Here is an 18,474-nt window from a genome sequence, read left to right as displayed (position 1 = left end):
ACATCATCTTATTGATAAAACTGTCCTTTCCCCATTCGACTGCTTTGGCATTTCCGTTGAAAATCAAACGATGGTATGAGTGTGGTTCTGTTTCTAGGGTCTCTTTCTTGTACCAGCTTCAGCTGATTTGTGCCATGGGCTCAGTATTGCCAGACCCCCAAATTTTAGAGGACAGCTTAGAAACTCAGATTGTTGTTTTTTTTTTTAATTTTTTTTAACGTTTTTTTATTCTTATTTTTGAGACAGAGAGAGACAGAGCATGAACGGGGGAGGGGCAGAGAGAGAGGGAGACACAGAATCCGAAACAGGCTCCAGGATCTGAGCTGTCAGCACAGAGCCCGACGCGGGGCTCATCACGGACCGTGAGAACATGACCTGAGCCGAAGTCGGCCGCTTAACCGACTGAGCCACCCAGGCGCCCCTGCAACTCAGATTGTTTTTAATGTAAATGAGTCTAATTTTTTTAATGTATTATTTATTTTTGAGAGAGAGATAGAGAGAGAGAGACAGAGCACGAGTGGGGGAGGAGCAGAGAGAGAGGGAGACACAGAATCTGAAACAGGCTCCAGGCTCTGAGCTGTCAGCAGAGAGCCCAAAGCGGGGCTCGAACTCACAAATCGTGAGATCATGACCTGAGCCGGATGCTCAACCGACTGAGCCACCCGGGAGCCCCAACGAGTCTAAATTTTTAAACGTTGAACACCAGTTCTAGTTTCAATGCACAAACAAAGGAAGAAACTGATTCCGTGCAGCCCAAGAAACTCATGGGGTCTGTGGCCGTGGGACTAGGGGGAGGTAATTTCAACAGGAAGCTGGATATACATACATTCATTATAAATCAAAGGCCTTATTTTAAGTGGAAGAAAATGGGAATGGCCCGAGGGCAGGCAGGTTGATTTCCATAGTCAGTGCAAGTTAATGAGAATTCACTGCCAGGGTGAGATAAAAAACCCCGGCCTGAGGTTTCTTTGGCGCCCAGGAGACTGGGGAGTCCATCTGTGGAGAGATTTGGAGTTGTATCTAGAAACAATACAGGCAGAGAGGGCCGGGTGGGAGATGAGGAGAGGCCACGATACCCTCGGTTGCAGAGGGGGTGGGGACTGAGAGCGTAGGCATCTAGACAGATCAGTGAGGGAGAGAGACGAGGACCAAGAGAGTCCAGGGTGAGCTGATTCCGAGTCAAGGATCTGGAGTGGAGGTAACTAAGAAGGCACAGTTTTCTAAGCCCAGGCCCAGAAAGGCGCCTCCTGGAATTGGCTGGAGGCCTCTTGGCTCTCTCGGTGGAGGTTGAGACATAGCATTCACGAGACATACAACCTCAGATGCCAGAGCTTCAAGGATGGTTCGCAGCAGCACCACTTACCTGTTACCCTCAAGTTAAAGTTCCTAGTTTTTACCATTTCAAGGTTACATTTTACAATTAAAATTTGTAACAAGAACCACTTCCCATGTTTCAAAAAAAAAACACTAAAAATGATTAATGAGAAGTCTTTTCCCCACCTGTCTCCCATCTGCCCAGTTCCCATCTTCAACCCCTCCACCCCCAGGTAACCATTTGTGCAATTTATTTTTACCGCCACCAAGGACACTATTTTGGCAGCCACGGCTGCCAGACAGAATGTCGAGTATGCTGGTTGGGCCGCATAGGGTAGAGCTTGGTGCAGTTGGCTGCATGTAAGAGAAAATAAGGAAGGCTGCGTTAAAGCCAGACAGAAATTTGCTAGAACTTGCTAGAACCTTGCCTCACGAATAGGTAAGAGAGCACCATCAGGAAGGGACATCAATCATTCTCCTTACAGGGTGACAGGGTGCTTGCTATGGACTCAATTGTGTCTCCTCAAGATTCATATGTTGAAGTCCTAACCCTGCATGTCATGGTATTTGGAGGTGGGGCCTTTGGGAGGCAATTAGGTTTGGATGAAGTTATGGGGGTGAGGCCTCTGGGACGGGCTCGGGGTCCTTAGGAGAGGAGGAAGAGACCAGAGTTCTTTCTCTGTCGCCCCCGTGTGCGACCCCGCGAGAAGGCAGCTGTCTGCAAGCCAGCAAGGGAGAACCCGACCGGGCTGGCCCCACCGAGTCCACGCTGTTTTATGATGGCAGCCCGAGCTGCCCATGACGCTGTTCAGGGACCAACAAGTGAGCTCTGAGAAAACAGTGAAAAGATTTTCGGTGCTTTGAAAGATACCTTTCAATTGTCTTGTCGAGAGCGTCCCACTGTGCTGTATTTGAAAGGGCACGAGAGACTGAGAACCACTGGTCTGGACGAAAGGGACGACCACAGAGACAGGACTCTTGCGTGCTTGAAGCCGGAGACAGATAATTGGATGGCACACGAGCACACAGGTGATTAACTTCCCGGCCCCTCCCAAGCTGTGCTCACACTCTGGCAAGTGCTAAATTCTCCTCGGGGAGGACTTTGAGGGAGAATGAATGCATGCGAAAGGATTTGCGAACCTTCAAGAGTGGCGTTAGGTTCTAGAGGCTGGCTGCCTGACCCAACTTCTATGGGGTACCGAGTTATTTTCACTGGGATGATTTCATTTTCCCTCCCCATCCCGTTTGTTTGGATTTGAAGATAATGCTGCCCTCTGCTGGACTGATATTGCAACTACAGCCCCTGGCCACCCAGGGCGAACCCCACCCACGCCCCCGCCCCCCCCCCCCCCCCCCCCCCCCCCCCCCCCCCGCCCAGTCGTTTGCTTGATCTCAGTTGTTGTCTGTATAGCTAGGGGTCTCAGGCTTTGCTAAGTCATGTCTTACAGCCATGGTGAAGTCCGCTGTCCCTTCAGTGCTATATCCCAGAGGCTGGAGGTGAGATAAACAGGAGGCAAATTACTTCTGGGTCTCCCAGTCTCCAGAAACAAAACCCATCTCTCTTTTTTTTTTTCTTCTTTTCCTTCTTCAACCATTTTTGTTTCTTTTAAACGTTTATTTATTTTTGAGAGAGACAGAGTGCGAGTGGGGGAGGGTCAGAGAGCGAGGGAGACACAGAATCTGAAGCAGGCTCCAGGCTCTGAGCTGGCAGCACAGAGCCCCACGTGGGCTGGAACCCATGGACTGTGAGATCGTGACCTGAGCCAAAGTTGGACACTTAACCGACGGAGCCACCCAGGCGCCCCCTTCTTCAACCACTTTTTATCACATCCTAATCACTAAGCTGTCTCTTAGGCACTTGGGATACGGTGATCAAGATAGATAAGGATTTCTACCTTCCTGAAGCTTACAGTTTAGAGAGGAGAGAGAATAAACAACGGTATATGTAATAAACAAGCAGATATACAATATGTTAGGAAGTGGTAAGTGCTGTGAGAGAAGAAAAATGTTTAGAATACAGCATAGCCAGGGACATCAGAAATGCTAGGGGAGGGGCAATTGTGAATAGGTGGACAGGGCGGGCCTCGAGCATTTGAGCAAAGTCTCAGAGCAGGTGGGGGAGTTTCCCCTGAGGGAGGTCTGCCGGTGAATTATGTCCTCCTCTCCCCAAATTCATATGTGTTGGAGTTCTAACCAGAAGTATGTCTGAATGGGACCCTGTTTGGAAATAGGGCTGTTGCAGATGTAATTAGTTAAGACAAGGCCATGAGAGGGCGCCCTAATCCAACATGACTGGTGTCCTTACAAGAAAAGGGGAAATTTGGGGACACCTGGGTGGCTCAGTCCGTTGGGCTCAGGTCATGATCTCTCAGCTCGTGAGCTCGAGCTCGCTTCAGATCCTCGGTCTCCCTCTCTTTGCCCCTCCCCTGCTTGAGCCGCCCCCCCCCCCCCCAAATAAATACATGTTTTTTTTTTAAAAGGGGGACATTTGAACACAGACACCTGCCCACGAGGAGAGCACCATGTGATGATGAAGGCAGAGATCAAGGCGATGCATCTACAAGCCAAGGAATGCCAGAGGTGGCTAGCACACCAGCAGGCGCTATGAGAGAGGCCTGCAACGGATTCTCCCTTGCAGACCCTCCCTCAGGAGGAAGCAGCCCTGTGGGCGCCCTTATCCTGGAGGTCCGGCCTCCAGAACTGGAAGACAATACGTTTCTGCTGTCTAAGCCACCCGGTCTGTGCTACTTTGCTGTGGCGGTCCTAGCACACCTAAGGCACAGGGATGATGAGGAGGGATGGGGATGCGGGGGGCGGGGCATGGAATGATGGAGGAAGGCCTTAAAGGACTCTGGCTTTATTCAAATTCATTTTTTTTCATGATTAAGTGGGATATACCCCCCCCCCCATGCAAACTAAATGAAAACCATTAATATAATTCACTTGCTAATATATCTAAGAAGGAAAAAAAAAGTCATAGGACTATCTACATAGGCCTTTGACAAGATTCAACACCTAGTCCTGATTTAAAAAATAAAACTCAGTATAACGCTGTGTGTTAACTACACTGGAATGAAAAATTTTAAAAAGTCATTAAAATCATCTAGACCTGTATGCAGAAAGCATTTTCAAAAATAGAAGAATGGAATTGTATTCATAAATAAGATTGAAATGAATCTTTCAATAATAAAAATCAGTGTTAAGACAAAAAAATGAAGTCAATAACATCACATAGGTGATGACTTTAAACACAATTATGAACTGAACTCTAGCTTTTATTTGGATTTTGCCAGTTTTTCCATTATCACTGTTTTCTGTAGCAGGCTCCAGTCCAGGGGTCACATTGCCTCTGGTTGTCATGTCTCCCCAATCTCCTGTGACCTATGGCAGTTTCACTCAGTCATTCCTTGTTTTTCATGACCTTGATAGTCATGAGGAGTATTGACCAGGTATAGAAGGCCTCCCCAGTCTGGGTCTGTCCGATATTTTCCTCCCGATTAGATGGGGGTTATGGGTTTTTGGAGAGAACACTACAGATGTAGATGCCTTTCTCATCACATCCTATTGGGCATGTAGGAGCCCACACGGCATCCCTGGTGATACCAGCCTTCCTTATCTGGGTAAGGTAGTGTTCTCCAGGTTCCTCCATTGTGAAGTTGCTTAAAATGCATTTACAAAAATCAAAGCAGTGAAGGGCGCTTGGGTGGCTCAGTCGGTGGTTAAGCATCTGACTTCGGCTCAGGTCATGATCTTGCGGTTTGTGAGTTGGAACCCCACGTCGGGCTCTGTGCTGACAGCTCAGAGCCTGGGGCCTGCTTTGGATTCTGTGTTGCCCTCTCTCTTTGCCCCTCCCCTGCTCACTGTCTGTCTCTCTGGAAAATAAACCTAAAAAAATAAAAAAAATTAAAGCAGTGAAATTCATTCTTTGCAGCCATTGTAGGGCAGTAAGAAAGTATGACTGTGGTCTGACTTAGAATGTCAAAGGACCTGGCTGGCGTGATGAGAACAGACTAGAAGAGCAGGGGCAACACAAGGGGGACTGGGTTGTCGCTTCAGTGATCCAGGTGAGAAGGGAAGGTGGCAGGGGTCAGGGCACCAACAGGAGAGGGGGTGAAAAAATAGGAGTTAGAATCAATTTTGGTCAAGTCAGCAGAATTTTCTGGTAGATCAAGCGTCGCATGTCAGGTGTAAGAGATAAAGAGGTGTCAATGAAGAGTCTACAGATGGCAGCCCGAGCTGCTGGAAGGACGGAGTTGCCACTGACCGAGCTAAGATAAAGATTCCAATCTGCCATTTCGCTCCTCTCCACTACTGCGTCCATTTAACCAATATTTATTTGGTGGCAGGGCTGGCTGCAGGACCCAGTCAAAAGGAAAATGTGGGGCTCCTTGTTCCAAAAGCAAGAGAAAAGCTTGTTTGTTTCTTTTGCAATCTTTCTCTGAACTGGACTCCGTGTTTTTTATTTGCTATTTGATGCTGTGCTCCCTGAAGCATGGGGTGCTTGTGGGCTGGGAGAGTGGGTGGCCGAGCCCAAGGAGGCAGTAAGAGGCAGGACTGCACATGAGCTGAGCCCCAAGCTCCAGCGTGTGCTCCACTGTCCTGCCGGACTTCACGCGAAGGCACGGATTCCAAGATAAAGTTATTAAGAATTTCAAGGCAGTGACTGCAGGGCATCAGGCCCCAAGCTCGGGGTTCTTCTGAGCACGGGGCTTCCTGTGGCTGCACGGGTCATACACCGACTTCCTGTCTGGCATCTGCTAGTATGTGTCACACACTTTGCGGGGCACCAAGAATGCAAAACGGAATCCTTTCTAGTTCCTGCCTTTAAGGAGGAGCCAGGAAAGAAGGGATGCTTCATGAATCCCTACTTTGTGCCAGAGCCTCGCCGGTTCACAGCCCAGTGGGAGGGACAGGCTCCTAAGAATGATACAGTAATACAGTCTGAAAACTACAACAGTGGAGGACCTGGGCGGGTGACACGGGAGCCCCAAGGGGAGGGGCAGGAGGATGCAGGGCATTTAGGGCTCGAGGAGTTGGCACTTAAGTTTTTGTTTGTTTGTTTTTTAGATAGAAAGAACAAGTGGCGGAGGGGTGGAAAGAGAGGGAGAGAGAGAGAATCCCAAGCAGGCTCTGCACTGTCAGCACAGAGCCCGATGTGGGGCTCGAACCCATGAGTCGTGAGATCGTGGCCTGAGCTGAGGTTGGATGCTTAACCGACTGAGCCACTCAGGCGCCCCTAGGGCTTGAGGAGTTGGGAGTTCAATGGACAGGAGGCTCAGAGTCCTGGACGTCTGCTCACAAACCTAGCTGGACCAGCTAGGTGAGGAGAGGGGGATATGACCATTAGAGTGTTATATATTCTTTTTTAGTGAAAATGGCTAAATACATATTTCTTCATTGCAAAAGTAAGGCTCATCGTAGAAATGGGGCAACTTCAAAAGATATAAACAAGAAAGCAGCTATCTGTAATCCCACCACCCAAAGATAACCACTGTTAACATTTTTTCATTTTTGAGAGACAGAGAGAGATAGAATGTGAGTGGAGGGGGGTCAGAGAGAGAGGGAGACACAGACTCGGAAGCAGGCTCCAGGCTCTGAGCTGTCAACACAGAGCCTGACACAGGGCTCAGACTCAGGAACCGTGAGATCATGACCTGAGCTGAAATCAAGAGTCAGACACTTAACTGACTGAGCCACCCGGGTGCCCCAAGGAAGGCCAGTATTTGAATGATGGTCTGTCTGACTCCAAAGCAGAGCTTTCTGGGTCGTTCGTGAGGATTTTTGAATTCATTCCAGAGTGTGTTCTCAGATGGGTTCTTATGTGCTTACTTTTTAAGGTTCCTCTTTGACTTCTGCCAGAGTTTGGCAGGCAGGGCTAGGAGGTCTGCACCTGCCCAGGTCATACCTCTGTTAAGTCCTCTGTTACCCTGACTGTCACAGCCTGGACCCTGTGATTCGCTGACATCCCTCCCCTCTCCTTTCATTCCAGATCACTTTTGTTTTCCAGAACTCTTTCAGTTGGTCATCGTTTTGGTTGCAAGCAACGGAAAACTCAGCCTGAGCTGGTCTGAACAATAAAGAGAATTTATTGGCTCACGGAACGGAAAAGTACCAAGGGAAGATTGCCTCTGGGTGTGGTTTGTTCAGGACTCTGGCTCTGATTCTCTCAGTTCTGTCTTCCTCTGTGTGTTAGGTTTTGTCTCTGGACGGGTTTGCCGTTCATGACGGTAAAATGGCATCCAGCCGTAACAATACCACATCCTTGCTTTTCCACAGTCACCAAACAGCCATGCTGAACTTGGCTCTGTGTGGTTCATCTTAGGTCACATATGTACCCTGCTCCTGGCACTGTGGCAACGGGGGTGATCACTGGAGAGAGGGGAGAATCCTCTCCTCCACCTCCCTTGCCTGTATTTTGGTCCCCAGGTCCAAGCGGGTCCTTCTGCAGGAATGTAAAGAGATGCTGACGCTGACATCAAAGCTGACACAGGGACGGAATAGATATACTTACAGCCATATTGTGCTGTTCACAGGCTCTCGCCTAGAAGCTTTCATTTTTAGAACGGAGTGGCGAGAAGAGGCCCCCGCACTTTGCCAGAGGACTGGCATTCAGGCTACACATGTCACAACAGTCTTTGTGGCACTGGATGTTCTGCACAGAATAGAAAGACGCTTTCCCGTTAGGAACATTATAGATCCGCCGAAGAGGGAGCAGTTCTAAGCGGGAAGGTGCAGTACAGCAGATATGCTGGGTGGGCAGATTGCTGGAACATTTTCAAGTGGATAACATTTTATTCCAAGCTCATCTATGTGTGCCTTTCCCCTCCTTCAGTGCAATGCTCTTTCCTTCCACGAAAGGGAACTTCTTTTAATTAAAACAATTAAGAGGAAATTAAAATACAACTCATTGGCAAGTTCGCTAACATACAGCGTATACAATGTGCTCTTGGCTTCGGGAGTAGATTCTCATGATTCATCGCTTACGTACAACACCCAGCGCTCATCCCAAGAGGTGCCCTCCTCATTGCCCATCATCCATTTCCCCTGCCCGCCACCCCCCCCCCCCCCATCAACCCTCAGTTTGTTCTCTGATTTTAAGAGTCTCTTATGGTTTGCCTCCCTCTCTGCTTGAAACTATTTTTCCCCCTTCCCCCATGGTCTTCTGTTAAGTTTCTTAAATTCCACATATGAGTGAAAACATATGTTATCTGTCTTTCTCTGCCTGACTTCTTTCACTTAGCGTAATACCCTCCAGTTCCATCCATGTTGTTGCAAATGGCAAGAATTTATTCTTTCTCACTGGCAAGTAGTATTCCATTGTATATATAAGCCACATCTTCTTTATCTATTCATCAGTTAATGGCCATTTGGGCTCTTTCCATAATTTGGCTACGGTTGATAGCACCGCTATAAACAGTGGGGTGCACGTGCCCCTATGAATCAGCACTCCTGTATCCTTTGGATACATTCCTAGTAGTGCAATTTCTGGGTTGTAGGTTAATTCTATTTTTGATTTTTGAGGAACCTCCACACTGTTTTCCAGAGCGGCTGCACCAGTTTGCATTCCCACCAGCAGTGCAAAAGAGATCCTCTTTCTCCGCATCCTCGCCAACGTCTGTCATGTCTGAGTTGTTAATTTTAGCCATCGTGACAGGTGTGAGGTGGTATCTCAGTGTGGTTTTGATGTGTATTTCCCTGGTGAGGAGTGATGTGGGGCATCTTCTAATGTGTCTGTTGGCCATCTAGACGTTTAACTCTTGTCCTCCAGATCAGCTTCCCCCTGGAGACCTAAGCTACCAGTGTTGCTACCCCTGCACTCATCCAGAGGACTGCTTGTCTTTTGCTCCTTGGGCTTGAGGATGGACCAGACCCTTCCCCTCCATACCTCAGTCACTCATTGGTTTAGATGGGAATGCTGTACTGACCGGACTGAGGGCGTAAGAAAGGCAGAAGGGAGTTTTATACAAAGAGTATAAATACAATAGGTATTCACTGGGGCTGCTCCTGCCCTGGTCTTTCTCACTGGTCCCTTGCAAGGACTTCCCCATCCCGCAACTGCCGCCCCCTTGTGGCAAACACTCTCTTCCCCCCTGGCCTCCGCTTGCACTTGAGGATGCGTGGGCGGTCTGCAGACAGGCCCCAGACAGTCTGTTCTCTTGTGTGTTACCAGTCACTGTTTACTGCCCCAGGATTACTTTTCCCCTAGATGATTAATAGTGGAATGTCTGTTCCCTTCAGGGACTACCCCATCTTCCAGTGCTTTCTGATGGAGGCATCAGATCAGGATAGTAAGACATGAGTGAAAGCATGGGTGGCCCGGGGACAATTATCTCCTTATACTTCCTGCTACTGTTCGTGAATGATAAGAGCACCCAGGAGGAGTGCCAGTGGCAGAATTGTAGGCACTGGGGGCATGATTAATTGGCACTTATGGTAGGGGGTAGATTTTACGCTTGAACAGGTTGGTGCTGTGAACCATAGAGGATGATTGGGAGAGCACAATCCCAGACAGAACAGCCTGGCTGTGTGGAAGTGAAGTTTTCAGGCACACCTTATATATGACTGTGTGGCCGAAAGCAATAGACGCTCTGAATCATGGTGGTGATCCGATCCATGAATCACAGGAGGTATGTCTCATTTTTTCTACAACCATCAATTGAGCACCTGCTTTGTTCCCTGGTAGAGGATCAGAAGGTGGATCAGAGAGGGTCTTTATTCTCTAGGAGCTCACGGTCTCCTGGGGAAGGCTGACTTGTAAACATATCATTACAATACGGTAGGGTTCATGTTGTATCAGAGAAGTGGTTACAGTACCAGAAGAATGAAGCCAGGGACAGACATTAGCTGCTGGGAGAAGCTGAGGCAGGTTGCAAGAAGTCACCCTTCATTCTGGGAGAGAAGCAAGATGACGTTAACTCCAACCCCTCTGTTCAGGGATTGCCCCAGGTCCAGTGGTCTCCCTGTGGTCCAGCCAGACTGCAGGAGTGCCCCCCACTCCCCCCAACCCCGCCCCTGCCCCGCCCCCCGCCTCAGGCCATTCCAATCATCCAATTGTGGATAGTGATTGCCCCCCCACCCCCGCCAGGCCCTCCTAAGTGGGGGGGCTCCTACAAGGCTCACCTACAGTGGGTTCCTGAAGTCTCTGTCAGAAGCAAAGTCCTCTCCCCTTTATTCATACTCAAGCAAGTTGGAAGCTTTCAAAGGTGATCTGCTAGGGAATTTAAGGGATCAACAAATGGAAACAAATGCCAGAAAAGGAAGAGAATAAAAATAGTCATCCATGCGGAGAATTCAGATAGTGGACCCTTGACTCCACCTTCATGTCTGGTAACCCTGAGTGGACATACAGATCCTGGAAGTCTCTAACGCCCTGTGGTCTCTTGACTTCATCTGTTCTCCAAATACGGTTGTGGGCAGGGCTCAGAGAGGAGGTGTGCTAGGAAGAGGCTTGTCTATTTCCCTTTATTCATCAAGTTTCCTCTAACTGTTAAGTCACTCTGATCTCTGAGTCCCAGGCTCTTACAGTTGGACACACCTTGCCAGTGCCTCAGGTAGGAAGCAACCTCTACTGCCAGGACTTTCTTTGGGGAGGGAGATTTAGTTTGATTGTGTTTTACAAAATGCATCCATTTCTGTGGGACCTGAAGATTTCTGCTCACTTGGCTTCTTGCCTCTTCCCTTGTGACTGTGTATTCAGTTCTGACCTCATATGTGGTTGTAGGTGGTAACAAGGGGGCCACGGTCTTGTCACCTCCTCCTTTCACACCTCCCCCTTTTTGGGGGGAAGAGGCTTGCTTTGCCCTAAAATGTTGTCTTCTGTACAAAAAAGAAGTATTGGCAAGGGGAGACCCTCCTAAAGTGTGTGGATCTGAATGAATTTCTAGAACCTCAGGCTTGGAAGCAGCTCAGGGGTTAAATACGCTGCCCGCTTCAAGTTTGCAGATGACAAAACTGAAATCTATAAAGGTAAAATCACCCACTCAAGGTCACACAGCTTATTAATGATAAATCAGGATGGAATGAAGACTGGATAGCAGGTATTCTTATTTCTTGGTAATTTTCCAAAGGTTTTCAGACTGTTTTCTGGAGAGCTTGGGAGTTTTGGGGGAACCATCTTAGCAGGTGTCTGGGTAGAGATGGAGCCTCCCTCCTTCCCAGCAGCTGACTTTAAAAATAAAATTTTAAAAAATGATTATTTATTCTTGAGGGAGAGAGACAGACAGAAAGAGGATGAGCAAGGGAGGGACAGAAAGAGAGAGACAGAGACAGAGACAGAATCCAAAGCTGGTTCCAGGCTCTGAGCTGTCAGCACAGAGCCTGATGAGGGGCTCGAATTCACAAACCGTGAGATCATGACCTGAGCCGAAGTCAGATGCTTAACCGACTGAGCCACCCAGGCGCCCCGCAGCAGATGACCTTTGATCGGTTTTACACATTGGTCTTCTGGTATGATTTTGCTTCAGCAAAATGTTTCACAATTTAGGAAGATAATTGAAAACTGCTGATGGTTCTGTGGATATTTAGGGAGTGCTATGAGGGAACAAGATGGGGACTTCTCTCAAATGCTGATGCTGTGAAACTGACCTCTAAAGAAGTCCAAAATAGGGGCAAAGGAAGGGATCTCCTGTTGCCAAACCAACAGAAAAGCAAAAGATATTTGAGTAACTGTTCTCACATCCTTGATGAGTGATTTTAATTTGAGTTACTAAATCACATTTTTTTCTTTCTATCTTTCAACTAGAAAGATTCCATGATTGTCTTAATGGAAAATATTGGGAATGAGACTGATTGGTGGGAGTTGATGGACGAGTTTGCAAATTTCACTGGCACACCACCGACAGAAGAATATAGTCCCTGTAGGATAGAGATTGAAACACTCAACAAATATGCCGTACTGGTCATCTATGCCCTGGTCTTCATGCTGAGCCTGCTGGGAAACTCCCTGGTGATACTGGTTGTCTTATACAGTCAGGTCAGCCGATCTGTCACTGATGTCTATCTGCTGAACCTGGCCATAGCTGACTTGCTCTTCGCCCTAACCTTACCTATCTGGGCTGCCTCCAAGGCAAAGGGCTGGATCTTTGGCACAGCCGTGTGCAAGGTGGTCTCTTTTCTGAAGGAAGTCAATTTCTACAGTGGTATTTTACTACTGGCCTGCATCAGTGTGGACCGCTACCTGGCCATTGTCCATGCCACACGCACGCTGACTCGGAAGCGGCACTGGGTCAAGTTCATATGCTTAGGCATCTGGGCCCTGTCCTTGCTCTTGGCCCTGCCCATCTTCATATTCCGTGAGGCCATCGAGCCCCCCTATTCCAGGCCAGTCTGCTATGAGGACATGGGTGCCAATACTGCAAAATGGCGGATGGTGTTGCGGGTCCTGCCCCAGATTTTTGGCTTCCTCCTGCCCTTGATGGTCATGCTGTTTTGCTATGGACTCACCCTGCGCACGCTGTTTGAGGCCCACATGGGGCAGAAACACCGGGCCATGAAGGTCATCTTTGCTGTCGTGCTCATCTTCCTGCTCTGCTGGCTGCCCTACAACCTGGTCCTGGTCGCAGACACCCTCATGAGGCTCCGGGCGATCAAAGAGACCTGTGAGCGCCGCAATGACATTGGCCGGGCCCTGGATGCCACCGAGATTCTGGGCTTCTTCCACAGCTGCCTCAATCCCATCATCTACGCCTTCATTGGCCAGAAGTTTCGCCATGGACTCATCAAGATCATGGCCATCCGTGGCCTCATCAGCAAAGAGCACTTGTCCAAGGACAGCAGGCCTTCCTTTGTTGGCTCTTCTTCAGGGAACACTTCTACTACCTTCTAGGCCCCTGCCCCTGTTGCAGCCCCTCGGGGCTCCTCCCTTGCCATCAACACCCCATTCTAAGCCTCACGCCCACTGGCTGTCCACAGTCTCTATGTCAAGGCAGCCCCTGTTGTGGTTACAGGAAGTTACTGGGGTCACGTCCTTATCAGGCCCTCCTTGTATGGTTGAGAAAGCCTACCCTGCTGCCCCTCCCCTTACTGTAGTTGCTATGTCAGCTGCTAGAGCTCAGTCCATCCTACCACTGAGCCCATAGCACCCTGTCCCCTGAGACACTTAAAGACATTTAACAGACATTCTTTTAAGTGACTACAGAAAGTTCCCACCTTTGGGAGCCATTAGTGGCAAATAGCATTTGTTGCTGCCCCAACTCTCTCTTTCTTGCCTGTCAGCAAAGTCCACTTCCCTTGAGAGAGGCCAAAAAGGACAGGTACTCCTTTCTAAGACTCCTTTTTGCTAGGAGTGGCCTTATCATTCACTTCTGACTAATAAGATTTAAGGGCAATAGTGTGCTGGTCAACCACTGTCCTGGGGAAAAAAAAGTCCTGATTTGTAGCATTTGCCAAGTTGCCTGGTGTAAATGCTCCCACCGTGGTGATGTCATGGGTGGTGGTGTTTAGTAACCAGCTCACAAAAATCTAGGAAATGTAATGATCTGCTTTCACAAGCAGGTACAAACTGGCTTCAGTGCACCATTGCTTAAGAGGAAGTCTGCTGGGACCGGAGGACTCCTGGGAAGTACTCCTGATTGAACAAAGAAAGAGAGGGGCACCTGGGCCACCTCAGTTAAGCATTTGACTTTTGATTTGGTCTCAAGTAATGATCCCAGGGTATGCTGGACTCATGTCATGGATTATTCGGTTAAGAAATGATCCCAAGGTCATGGGATCAAGCCTCATCTTGGGCTCTGCACTGAGTGTGGAGCTTGCTTAAGATTCTCTCTTTCTCTGTCTCTGCCCTTCTCCCTCACTCACACACACTCTCCTAAAATAAAATGAAAACAATTTAAAAGAAAGAATAAAGAGACACACACACACATCCTTGGTTCTTGCCTTTAAATATGGTTGTAGGATATGATGTGACAAAGAGTCAAAAAGTGTGCCCAACATACTTAAGCAGATGAAGGCAATGGATAAAGAGGACCTAGAATAAAGAGTCCAGAAAGAAACCTAAGTCAGCATAAATGGTCAAATGGTTTTCGATAAGGGCACCAAGACTCTTCAATGGGGAAAGGATAGATAGTCTTTCAACAAATGGTGCTGGGAAAACTAGATATCTACATGCACAAGAATGAACTTGATCTCTTCCCTTACACCTCATACAGAAGTTAATTCAAAATGAATCAAAGACCTGATAACAAAAGCTGAAACTATAAAACTCTTGGAAGAAAACATAAAGGAAAAGCTTCATTTTGTTTGAGGTTGGGGATGGAGAGATGTTCAGAGATGGGGTTTAGATCAAGGTTGAGATTGGGATCAGGGATGAGGTTGGAGTTGGAGGTGATGTGGTGGGGAGCCAGGGATGGGATGGCAGCTTGGAACAAGGCAGAAGATCAGAGAAGGATGAAAATTAAGGATGGGGGAAATCCAGAACAGGGAGAAATTGGGGATGAGATTGAGGGAGGTTCAGATGGGCTTGGGAGCAGGTACAGAATGAGGTGTAGGAATGGGATGAGTGTGGGGGGGGTGTGGTGAGTCTCAGGGAGAGAAGTCAGAACTGGAGTGAATGCTCAGGGGCTACTAGTGTAGTCCAATTAGTGGTTGGAGCAAAAAGACATCCTTGGGAGAGTGACCATTTTCTGGGGATCATTGTCTACAATACTTTTCTGGGGGCCAGGATGGAGGTGACTTGGCCTATCCAGCTGCGGTTCTCCAAGGCGGTTGATGAGAAAGGAGTTAGGGCTCAAGCCTTAGGGGATACATTTGGTGCAGAGAGAAGCCAGACGAATGCAGAAACCCAGGGAGGAAGGCTGGATACTGGGCATGGGAACCTTCCCTTCCTCTCCCTCCCTCCCTCCATCCCTCCTTCCCTCCCTCCCCTAATGCCCTTCTGCCTTCTCCTCCTGCCTGATTAAATGCTTATCTTCCTTCATTCTCTGCTATTCCAAAGACAGCTCCATCAGGGCTTTAGTAAGTAAATATGGATCCATATTGGGCCTGAGAAAATACAAATGACTAATACATATCTGAAAACATGCCTGGCCTCGCTAGTAACCTGGGAAATGGGAATCAAACAGCAATGAAATAATTTGGAAGTGTCTTAAATAGGAAAGGATATACAGTGGACTCTCCAACAACACTGGTTTGAATTGTATGCGTCCGCTTATATGAGGATTTTAAAAAATAAATACAATACTATAAATGTATTTTCCTCCTTATTTTTAAAAATTTTTAAATACAATCCACATGAGGCTCACACTCATGATCCTAAGACTAAGAGTCCCATGCTCTACTGACTGAGCAAGCCAGGCACCCCTTCATGATTTTGCTTTTTAATGTTTATTTATTTATTTTGAGAGAGAGAGAGAGAAAGAGTGAAGGCAAGTGGGGGAGGGCCAGACAGAGAAGGAGAGAGAGAATCCCAAGCAGGCTCTGCACTGTCAATGCAGAGCTCGATGCGGGGCTCAGTCTCACAAACCGTGAGATCATGACCTGAGCTGAAATCAAGAGTCGGACGCTTAACCGACTGAGCCACCCAGGCACCCCCTCCATGATTTTCTTAATAACATTTTCTCTAGCTTATTTTATTGTAAGAATACAATATGTAATACATATAACATACAAAATATGTGCTAATCTACTATTTATGTTATTGGTAAGGCTTCCAGTCAACAGTGCGCTGTTAGCAGTTAAGATTTTGGGGAGTCAAAAGTTGCATATAGATTTTTGAGTGCAAGGTGTGGGGGTGGGGTCAGTGTCCCTAACCCTGTGTCGTCTAAGGGGCAACTGTAGTCAGAACTCCTTCCAAACAAGGGCAACATTGTTCAATTAGATTTTCAATGCAGTGTAATTCTCTGGGTTATACCTCAAGACATAAATAATTTGCATTTCAGATCTGTAGCAATGTCAGATGTGGGTACTAAAATAACACAGTATACTGAAATATCAAAAATGAGTGTTTAAACCACTAGGTAGGATAAGGATTAGATACCTGGTCAAGGTCAGGGAGATGGTTCACCTCAGAAAGGGCTTAGTGTCCAGGGTGAGGCTGGGATCAGAGACGGGGTGCATCTTAGGAGGGGACTGGGGTGTCAGAGACGGTAGAGAGCCAGGGATGGGGCTAGGTTAGGGTTGAGGGGAACATCAGGATAGAGTGGGGGACAGGGATTGGGATGTGAATGTATGTTCTGCTCAATGCTTGCTAATTTTAAGTTTTGAAAATTTGTCTTGGGGCACCTGGCTGGCTCAGTGGGAAGAGCGTGTGACTCTTGATCTCAGGGTCATGAGTTCAAGTCCCACACTGGGTGTAGAGATTACTAAAAATGAATGAGTGAATGAATGAACTTAAATAAATAAAGAATATCAAGTTTAAAAAAAATAAAGAGAATTTGTTTTGTAGGCTTGGTTAAAATTTTCCAGACTCCATGTAATTATGTTGAAATACAGTATTTTTCCCTACCGTAGTTACACTTCTGACCAACCATGGCCCCATCACCATCTCTTGCCCTCAGTTCAGTGGCCCGTTCTTACTAGTTCCAGCAAAAACATTAATTGATAGTCTGGGTTTTATTCGAAAGGGGTTTAAGATGACCCTTTTCTGTGCAACTTGCATTCGAACTAGCGTCTTTCAGAGGCTGAAAATTCTCGTAGATGCAGTCAAAATAAAAGGGCTGCCTCCTCTTTGGTCTAAGGGTCTTTCCTGAGATGTGTCTTTTCTTTTTTTTTTTAATTAAAAAAAAAATTTTTTTTAAGTTTATTTATTTTTGAGAGAAAGAGAGAGAGAGAGTGACAAAGCACAAGCGGGGGAGGGGCAGAGAGCAAGGGAGACACAGAATCCGAAACAGGCTCCAGAATCTGAGCTGTCATCACAGAGCCCGACTCAGGACTTGAAACCCAAAGCTGTGAGATCACGACCTGAGCTGAAGTCGGACGCTCAACCAACTGAGCTACTCAGGTGCCCCCTGAGATGTGTCTTTTCTGAGGTGACCACTAACCAAGAAATCATGATGGACTACAGCCTTTTGCTGCAGAGGTTGGAGAGGCCAAAGATCTGCGGGTTTGTCCCTTCTAGAAAATCCTAAGTGGCTAACACCTATGTTCTTAACACTGTTGTTTGTATCCATCCTGGTATTCTGCGTTTAAACTCAAGATCCTTCTTCCAACCTTGAGGGTAAACATGAATTAAAGAATTAGAAATATATAAAATAAACAGAACATGTTTCAGACTTTCTAAAATTAGTTTTTTAAGAAATAAAAGTATTTCATGTACATTGTTTCAAAAAAGTGAAATAGCTTTATAAAGCTTATAATGAACATTAGCGGCAACCCTCCTACACTACTCCTTGCAGGGAAAGGCAACAACTTTCAACTCTCATAGCTGTTTCATTTAATGGTGCTGTACATATTTCTTTTTTAAAAATTTTTATTTATTTATTTTGAGGCAGAGAGGGGCAGAGAAAGAGGGAGAGTGAGTATCCCAAGCAGGCTCTGCTCTGTCAGCACAGAGCCCAACTTGGGGCTCGAACTCACAAACCGTGAGATCATGACCTGAGCCAAAGTCAAGAGTTGGTCATTTAACCGAATGAGCCACTCAGGCACCCCAATAGTGATATACATGTATCTGAATATCATGCTTATTCAGCTGGTTCTTGATTCCTGTCCCCTGCACCCTCCCCCCAGTTTTAGATATCATTTATTGACCTTCTCCTTTGGCTTCTGAGGATTTAACGCTTTTTCAAACTCTCTCCAGCATTTACCACTGTCCAAGCAAACGTAAATACTGTCTCTCCCATTCTCCCAGGAAAGATAATCACACTTTCTGGTTAAACCAACATTCAATGTTTTTGCTATAATGACTATGTAAAAAATTATTCATAGTTGGGTACAATGTTTACATTTCCTTTCTTTGTACAAGTTCTATTTTCTCTGGAATTAACAATAGGATTTTCCATTACTTTTTATTACATCATTCTCAAATGTCTCCCTCAATACATCAATATTCATCAGATAATCTATATATATATATTTTCTTTCTTGGAGACTTCATTCATGGGGCCCTTCATAGTCCTGTTTTCGATCTGGACAGGTTAACTCTCCAGGCCTGCCTCCCCCCCCCCCCCCAAATGGTTTTTTTTTTTTTTTTTTTTTTTTAAATTTTTTTTTCAACGTTTTTATTTATTT

The 18,474-nt window shown here is 46.9% G+C and overlaps 1 protein-coding gene and 1 long non-coding RNA gene across 3 annotated transcripts; one reads left to right on the top strand and one right to left on the bottom strand.

The window, feature by feature from the left end:
• Positions 1 to 7,403: 7,403 nt before the first annotated feature.
• LOC122226629 lies at positions 7,404 to 10,700 on the bottom strand. The gene is made up of 3 exons (XR_006205710.1): positions 10,435 to 10,700; positions 10,129 to 10,203; positions 7,404 to 8,179 (listed from the first exon to the last, which is right to left on the bottom strand). It is a non-coding gene; the product is annotated as an uncharacterized LOC122226629 (long non-coding RNA).
• Positions 10,701 to 10,775: 75 nt separating this feature from the next.
• On the top strand, positions 10,776 to 13,772 carry LOC122226628 (C-X-C chemokine receptor type 2-like). Of its 2 annotated transcripts, none has more exons than XM_042950125.1 (2): positions 10,776 to 10,865; positions 12,056 to 13,772. In XM_042950125.1, the coding sequence occupies exon 2, from the start codon at positions 12,065 to 12,067 to the stop codon at positions 13,136 to 13,138; it is 1,074 nt and encodes a 357-aa protein (XP_042806059.1). In that variant the 5' UTR covers positions 10,776 to 10,865; positions 12,056 to 12,064; the 3' UTR covers positions 13,139 to 13,772. The 2 variants fall into 2 exon arrangements, with proteins under 2 accessions (XP_042806059.1, XP_042806060.1); XM_042950126.1 differs by having other exon boundaries at positions 10,795 to 10,865; positions 12,060 to 13,772.
• Positions 13,773 to 18,474: the final 4,702 nt, after the last annotated feature.

This window comes from Panthera leo, chromosome C1 (genome assembly GCF_018350215.1).
Source record: "Panthera leo isolate Ple1 chromosome C1, P.leo_Ple1_pat1.1, whole genome shotgun sequence".
NCBI lineage: Eukaryota > Metazoa > Chordata > Mammalia > Carnivora > Felidae > Panthera > Panthera leo.
The sequence above is the reverse complement of the archived record's forward strand: the minus strand, read 5'-3'. Positions and strand labels throughout refer to the sequence as shown.